We start from the raw sequence: 8,427 nt of genomic DNA, 5'->3' as shown, positions 1-8,427 counted from the left end.
GAATTGAATTGAATTGAATTATTGTATTGTATTGCTGTGCAGTGCAATGTGTAGTACAGTGTGTATTTCTGCGTAATGATGTGTATTACCGTGTTTGTAGGTACATGGTCCACAGGTTGCTGCTGGCCGCTCTCGGCAGACGAGAGTTGGACGACAGAGATCACTACGGCAACAAGAGGCTGGACCTCGCCGGGCCGCTATTGGCTTTCCTGTTCAGAGGGTGGGACTTCTTCTACTCACTGTCATCACATATGACCATTGACCTTTAACCACCAGAAAATACACACACACTAATAGATATTAATGTTTTAATATACTGCTGCATATTAAAATGTTTCAGTACATTTACTGCCGGTTCAGTTCAATCAGGTTATAATGTGTCAATAGAAATATTAAGAATTAATAATGTTTTTGTTTTCAGAATGTTCAAGAACCTGCTGAAGGAGATCCGGATTTACGCTCAGAAGTTCATCGACAGAGGAAAAGACTTCAATCTGGAGCTCGCCATCAAGACCCGAATTATCTCAGATGGCCTGAAGTACTCACTGGCTACTGGAAACTGGGGTGATGTGAAGAAGGCTCACCAGGCCCGAGCTGGAGTGTCACAGGTGAGAACAGCTGCCTGCAGAAGTTAAAGCTGTGAGGCGGTCTTAGTCTGTCCCTGTTGGTGAGGATCTGGATGTCCGGAGGTCTAAATCTCGTCCGTTTTTATTGTTCTTCCTGAAGGTGTTGAACCGTCTGACCTTCGCCTCCACTTTGTCCCACCTCCGCCGAGTCAACTCTCCCATCGGCAGAGACGGAAAACTGGCAAAACCCAGACAGCTGCACAACACATTGTGGGGAATGGTGTGTCCGGCTGAGACCCCCGAGGTAAAAACACACAGGACAGCACAAATGTGTGACAATACAGTTATCTGACAATCTTAATTCAGTTTAATTCAAGAGACGAGTGTTTTATATTATGTGCGGCTGTGTTTTAGGGTCACGCTGTGGGTCTGGTGAAGAATTTGGCCCTCATGGCCTACATCTCTGTGGGCTCTCAGCCGTCCCCCATCCTCGAGTTTCTGGAGGAGTGGAGTATGGAGAACCTGGAGGAGATCTCACCTGCTGCCATTGCAGAGTACTGATTGACTCACATTGTCTTTATTTGAGTGATAAATGTCTCAACGTGACCTGCAGAGGGCAGCATCACTCTTGTCACAATAATAAAAACAGGATCAACCAAACCTCCAGAATGAATACTGCACAGTGTTACATAGAAAATCAATAATCAAACATTTAAATTACATGTGATATTTTATTTGGTTTTATTTGTGTTTTAGTGCCACTAAGATCTTTGTGAACGGCTGCTGGGTCGGAATCCACAAAGATCCCGAACAGCTGATGAACACGCTGAGGAAACTCCGCAGACAGATGGACATCATCGTGTCCGAGGTAACCAGAGCCTATTCATTATTTATAATGGAAAACTATGCGTCTAACCTTAACCTTAGTCATATCTACACTGACAACCAGTCCAGTATTTAGCTAATCCTGGTAAAATATGCCTACAATGGTCCTAACATTGTATCCACAACCAATGGGCACACAGAGTATGTAAGTCAGTGGTGGCTCAGTGTTCCTGCTGCTGCTGAACGTTTCAGGTGTCGATGATCAGAGACATCAGAGAGCGAGAGATCAGAATCTACACAGACGCTGGACGAATCTGTCGACCGCTGCTGATTGTCGAGAAACAGAAACTACTGCTGAAAAGACGACACATTGACCAGCTGAAAGAGAGGGAGTACAACAACTACAGGTGAGACAACTAAAGGAAGTAGAGTATATCAGTTGACAGCCCGACTGATGGTCAGATCCACTGGACGACTTTTCAAAGTGTGAAAATTACAGAAAAGTCATTCAATCCATGCTATATGGTTCCAAAATGAGTCTGAGTAAAACCAGCTGAAGAGACTTAGAATATTTTCATGAATTAACAGTTTATTTTGACTAGTTTGAAGACGGGGAATACAGTTTTAAATTGATTCAAACAAAAGCCGGTTGGGAAATTTGAATTTGCCCAAACCTATGTGAACGAATACATACAGATCCACAGTGATCATTGTAATGACAGCAGACTGACTGAATGTGGAGAAACTGAGACCGATCTCAGGTTGTAGATCATCTGTTCTGTAAACGTTCATTAATGTTTTCAGAATCTACTTCTTTACACTAAAATAAATTCTGTTATTAAAAGGTTATTGTGAACTGGTTTTACTGGTCTTCTGTAGACTGTCAGTTGTTCCTGTAGAGTCTGTTGATTTCTCCAGTTTGTCTTTGTGTGTTTGTTTGTGGTTGTTAGCTGGCAAGACTTGGTGGCGAGTGGTGTGGTGGAGTACATCGACACTTTGGAGGAGGAAACGGTGATGCTCGCCATGACCCCTGATGACCTCCAGGAGAAGGGCGTGGCCTATTGCTCCACCTACACGCACTGTGAGATCCACCCGTCCATGATCCTTGGAGTCTGTGCTTCCATCATTCCCTTCCCCGACCACAACCAGGTACAAACAAACATTTACATCTGTAAGTATGGTTCTAAGAACTCTTCCTGACCGCCAGAGGCACTGCTCATCTATCTTCTGTCCATCTATTCATCCCTCTCAACACTGGATGACTATTACCGATAGGGTTGGTTGAATTTTCCCACTGGCCACCGTCAGTCCAACAATCGCTAATTGTCGATATATTTGTCCATACACCAGTCCTCACTGCCCCAGTAGTTGCAGCAGGGAGAGCCGCTTTACCCTTCTCCTCTCCCGGCTGTACCTGACTGTCATGCAGTCAGAGTTCTGGTTGGAGCCTCTGTGAATCACCTTGTTACTGTTTTTCCTGTTGTCATACTGGTTGAAATAAGATAATTCACTCATTATTTGGCTCGGTGTGAACTGCACCGCTGAACGTCTGCCTCCAAAGAATGAGAGCCGCTCAGTGACAGACGACCGGCGATGCTGGATTACCATTATGTTTGAATTGCAGAGAGAAATTAACATTATGAGGCCCAGACAGATTTAATTTTTTTTTTTATAGTTTAGGTTGAATTTTCTGGAAACAGAAAAAAACAGCATGCACCGCCTAAGGATCGGAGTGCTAGCCTGTAAGGCTGCCCCCAACGAAAGATTTTCAACTAGTAGCACATTTGGGCCCCGCTCTGGTTCTGTGGCTCATTCGGGCCCCGCTCCCCGGCAGTATTCCCCGCTGGGTCCCTCTGCTGCTATGCTAGTAGTATTTAAACTCCCCCTGTCCTTCTAGCTCCTAGTCTGGGTACAGATAGCTAATAGGACCGCTAGCTAGCTAATAGCAGCTAGTACAGNNNNACTTCCTGTGTTACAAGAGAAAGGCCCATGTTGCCACAATCCTCTGATACTTTGGTCCCATTTTTTGGGGTTTTTTCTCTTAATTCACCAGGTAAGAGGGTTTCTTGTACAATTTACAACATTAGTTCTCTGAGAATACTGAACCCAATCAATGTGGGATCAGGAGATCAGTGGTTCTAATGTCTGTCTGTTCTCATTGTTTAGTCTCCCAGGAACACATACCAATCTGCTATGGGTAAACAGGCCATGGGCGTCTACATCACCAACTTCCATGTGCGAATGGACACGCTGGCTCATGTGTTGTACTACCCTCAGAAACCGCTGGTCACAACCCGATCCATGGAGTACCTGCGCTTCAGAGAGCTCCCTGCAGGTAATACTCATCTGTACGGTCGGACAGAAAACACCCACTAGATGATGAGAGTTCAGTCAGAATCAATTCAGTAAGTTTCAGTTATAAAGGTTAAGAGCCATGATGTTCTTCAGGTGTTCAGGTGTATAATATGGTCAGCGTGTTATTTTTTCTAGTTACAGAAACTTTCAGGTGACCTGCTCGCTGACTGTCAGGTAGAGTTCTTCTGTGATTCTCTAACTGAAACGTTGTGTTTCAGGTATTAACTCCATTGTGGCAATTGCCTCATACACTGGATACAACCAGGAGGACTCTGTGATCATGAACAGGTCAGCAGTGGATCGAGGTTTCTTCAGGTCAGTTACTTACTGCTACACCTGAGTAGTAGTTGCTGCTGTAATCTGAGTATTAGTTCCTGTGTATAAAGCTGTTTTTCACCCTGCAGGTCGGTTTTCTATCGGTCCTACAAAGAGCAGGAGTCTAAGAAAGGTTTTGATCAGGAGGAGATCTTTGAGAAGCCGACACGTGAAACCTGCCAGGGTGAGAACCATAAAGACTGTCATCTGACTTCCTGTTTAGTTGTAGTTCACACCTGTCAGCCATCTCAGGTGTGATAACAGCATCCAGTCACAGGTGTTGATATCAATGGTGGGCAGGGCTAACATGCATCAGACTGAGAACAATTTAAAATCGTCCTTAGGTATGAGACACGCCATTTATGACAAGCTGGACGATGATGGGCTCATTGCGCCAGGCGTTCGTGTCTCTGGCGAGGATGTGATTATCGGGAAGACAGTGACGCTGCCGGAGAACGACGACGAGCTGGACAGCACCAACCGACGCTACACCAAGAGAGACTGCAGCACCTTTCTGAGGACCAGTGAGACCGGCATTGTGGACCAGGTGATGGTGACCCTGAACCAGGAGGGCTACAAGTTCTGCAAGATCAGGGTGAGAAGACGCCACACCACACCTGAGACACCTGACAGTAAAACACCTACAGCTCAAGTCTTTATTTCTGATGAGCTTCCTCTTTCATGCAGGTTCGCTCGGTCCGGATTCCTCAAATCGGAGACAAGTTTGCCAGTCGACACGGACAGAAAGGAACCTGCGGGATCCAGTACCGACAGGAGGTAAGCAGGAAGTCAGAAGAAGGGAGGTAGACTGTTATTTCATTCTGAATGTCGTCAGTTACAATCAGAAATAGTCACCAACTGATCATCCATCTTATTGATCGTCTCTGTGTTGAAGGACATGCCGTTCACATGCGAGGGAATTACACCTGACATCATCATCAACCCTCACGCCATCCCATCCAGAATGACAGTCGGCCATTTGATCGAGTGTCTGCAGGGCAAGGTAGTAATCAATACTTATGTATCAGTAATAACCAATCATTATAAAGTATAAATAATAATAAAATACTACACTATTAAACATTACTTGTTTCAGGTTTCTGCAAACAAAGGAGAGATTGGTGACGCCACACCATTTAATGACGCCGTCAACGTGCAGAAAGTGTCAAACCTGCTGTCTGAATACGGATACCATCTGAGAGGAAATGAGGTCACTACTTTCTGTTTCACTTGTCATGAACTCTGTGTGTGTGATGTCATGATTTAAAATCAATAAGATTGATAATGGCAGATGCTTCACCTGAGCCCCTCCTCTCTCCCAGTGCATGCTGTCAGATATTCTAACTGAACACATCTGTGTGTCCCCAATGGATCAATATTATTGATTCTTATTTGTCAGTCTCACAGGTTTCCTGTCGCCTTTTATGGGAATCAATTTGTTCGATTATTGATTATAAATACATCAGATAAATACCAATGTTTCATAAAACAGTTGTCAATATTATTGATTTGTCATCAGGTTCTCTATAACGGGTTTACGGGGAGGAAGCTGACGTCTCAGATCTTCATCGGTCCGACTTACTATCAGCGTCTGAAGCACATGGTGGACGATAAGATCCACTCGAGGGCCCGGGGCCCCGTCCAGATCCTCAACAGGCAGCCAATGGAGGGACGATCACGGTGAGTGAGACGCCCGTCTACCTGTCTGTGTTACCTGTCTGTGTTACCTGACTGACTCACCTGTCTGTTGCTCAGTGATGGTGGTCTGCGGTTCGGGGAGATGGAGCGTGACTGTCAGATCGCTCACGGAGCGGCGCAGTTCCTCAGAGAGCGTCTGTTCGAGGCATCTGACCCATATCAAGTTCACGTATGTAACCTGTGTGGACTGATGGCCATCGCCAACACACGGACGCACACGTACGAGTGCCGAGGCTGCCGCAACAAGACACAGGTAAACAGGATCAATAACTAATCACAATAAGATACAGGTAACGCGATCCATAATCAATTTAAGGTTATTGATCAGTGATGTGAGGATCAATATAGTAAATTGTTGGACAAGCAATTTGAACAACTATATTGTGTATAATTGTTTAATTCTATAATTAGTGACCATGTCTGCAGATGTACATAAAATTAAATTACATGTGTGTAACATTTCATACAATTCTACTGACAGTAGCTCCACAATAATACTTAGTTACAGAGCACAGGGCAGAAGTCAGTACTGTCTATTTGAATAATATAGTAACAATTATATAATTATTAACTTTATTTCATATGTTTTAGTGAAGGCCAATAATTTGACCAGACTGTCTCTCAGTCCTTTTGACAATAGTACTAAGTTACAGAGGTCAGTGCTATAGATATGAGGCAGAGGTCCATGCTTTGGACAGATGTTGGGTGGTATCTGAGACTTTAGACTGAAGTTGTGCTTGCGAGCAGCAGCAATCACACATTTTCTTGATGAAATCCAAATATTCTAGTTGATCTTGGTATTGATTCTGTATTAGTTTTGGATGAGTATTGATCTCATTCAGTTAAACACTGTCTCACACACTCCTGTCTGTCTGTCTGTCTGTCCATCAGATCTCTCTGGTCCGCATGCCGTACGCCTGTAAGCTCCTCTTCCAGGAGTTGATGTCGATGAGCATTGCTCCTCGTATGATGACGTCATAGAGCAGCTTGGCCAATCAGCAGCAGGAAGTTTGAAGTTTTTGTAGTTTTTTGTCGTCTTTGTTTTTGTAAAAGTAAAATAAATCAGATTTTCTTCTGATGATTGTTGGTTACATGGGTCTTTTTCTGAGTATTCATTGGTTTACAAACATCATGTGATCAAAAAAACAGGTCACATGAATGAAAAGATTGTCTTAATGTGAAAAATAATCGTTGTTACTAGAGATGTTTGTGTTACCACAAACAGCAACATGTTTTCATTTGAAGAGAACAAATTGATGTGAATGCAACCTTTAAACATTTAAGGTTACATCAGCAGTGATATATAATACCGACTGTTTATGAAAAGTTACTAACTGAGGAAAATAATCCGCAGGAATATCTTGTTTGTTTTCTAAAATAAAATGATCAGAAGATGATAATCAATAGCTGCAGCGTTGGAGTGAACTAGTAAAACACTAACATTTTCTAATGCTTTTATCAGGTTGTCATGGTGATGTCTGAAACTATGGAGGTCAAAGGTCAGACAGAGGTCGTGGGAGAGTGAACCAATAAAATCTGATGTTTTCTACCAAATTCAGTTTAACAAAATAAAATATTTTTACAGAACCATGATTCACTCATTATTTATTTAAGTTTTCTAGAACAAACTTCTCAAAGAAAAGATGTTTTATTCAGAGGAAAACAGAACAACTTATTTCAGTTTCCAGAAAGAGTAAAGATGTTAAATATTAGTTTAATAAACTGATCTGAGAACAAATCTACAGATTTTTATTACGAATAACAAATAAACACTGACTTAATGATGAAAGAATGAACATTGTGTTCTTTAACTGAACTCTTAATGTGAAAGTACTGTTGCTATGGTTAAATCTTTCCAAAATAAAAGCCTGATTTCACTGTATCTGCTGCTTAAAAGAAAAAAAGACAAATGATAAAAAAATATAACGTGTTAAAATAAGAAAAGTTTAACTACAGTTTATAATCCATAAAGAGAAAACTAATCTTAATTATCTAAAACATTTGCTTTGTAACCAAAACTAAACAACTACATTTAGAATAAATGTCAATAAATTCAATCTAAAAGTGTTTTTATATTCAGGACTACATGAAAACAAAAAGTTAAAAAATCATCTTCAGCTAATTCCTGACGACTGTCTTCTCTGATCAGCTGATCACAGTTCGTCTTCCTTTGCCACTGAAAGAAGAAAGTTACACAATTGTCAAATAATTACATTAAAAATTAAAAACACCAAACTGCAGGTTCCTTCAAATGAATAATGCTTCTTCTGCTCATTTTCTAAAAGCTTGTCGATCTTAAAGGTTGTTGATTTCAGTGGAGGTCATAAACAAGGCGGAGGCGGATGGAGTCTAACCTGTAAATCACCTGACTGACAGTCACACAAAGAGTCTGAGGATCTGTTACAGCTCGCCATTAAAAACACCCCGTTACCACGGCAACCACCAGAGTGCACACGTTTTAAACATGTTGAGACTGAAAGTTTGAACATGAAGCAGTTCAGTTTCTTGTTTGTGTATAAATCAATAAAACAAACTCACCTGCTGCTGTGTACTTTCTGTTATATCTCCTTTATAATTTATATTTTCTGTTATATCTCCTTTATGATTTTCTGTTATACAGCGTGTAAAACAAGTATTGAACACATCACCATTATTCTCAGTAAATATA

General features: G+C 41.9%; 1 protein-coding gene across 1 annotated transcript; it reads left to right on the top strand.

Moving 5' to 3' along the window:
- The first annotated feature begins 61 nt into the window (after positions 1 to 61).
- Positions 62 to 6,850, top strand: polr2b (RNA polymerase II subunit B). The gene is made up of 17 exons (XM_035669338.1): positions 62 to 220; positions 422 to 608; positions 727 to 870; positions 981 to 1,120; positions 1,323 to 1,434; positions 1,644 to 1,798; positions 2,342 to 2,540; positions 3,558 to 3,726; positions 3,965 to 4,061; positions 4,151 to 4,245; positions 4,406 to 4,656; positions 4,749 to 4,838; positions 4,957 to 5,064; positions 5,158 to 5,271; positions 5,581 to 5,741; positions 5,817 to 6,012; positions 6,651 to 6,850. The coding sequence occupies exons 1-17, from the start codon at positions 105 to 107 to the stop codon at positions 6,738 to 6,740; spliced, it is 2,424 nt and encodes an 807-aa protein (XP_035525231.1). The 5' UTR covers positions 62 to 104; the 3' UTR covers positions 6,741 to 6,850.
- Positions 6,851 to 8,427: the final 1,577 nt, after the last annotated feature.

This window comes from Morone saxatilis, unplaced genomic scaffold (genome assembly GCF_004916995.1).
Source record: "Morone saxatilis isolate NCDOM2014 unplaced genomic scaffold, NCSU_SB_2.0 Contig22, whole genome shotgun sequence".
NCBI classification, from domain to species: Eukaryota; Metazoa; Chordata; class Actinopteri; family Moronidae; genus Morone; species Morone saxatilis.
The sequence above is the reverse complement of the archived record's forward strand: the minus strand, read 5'-3'. Positions and strand labels throughout refer to the sequence as shown.

Excerpts from the sequence above, each read along its gene's own strand:
- polr2b (XM_035669338.1), top strand. The coding sequence starts at position 105 with ATGGTCCACAGGTTGCTGCTGGCCGCTCTCGGCAGACGAGAGTTGGAC. Across the intron at positions 2,541-3,557 it reads CCTTCCCCGACCACAACCAG|TCTCCCAGGAACACATACCA; the intron begins GTACAAACAAAC and ends CTCATTGTTTAG. Across the intron at positions 6,013-6,650 it reads GCTGCCGCAACAAGACACAG|ATCTCTCTGGTCCGCATGCC; the intron begins GTAAACAGGATC and ends TCTGTCCATCAG.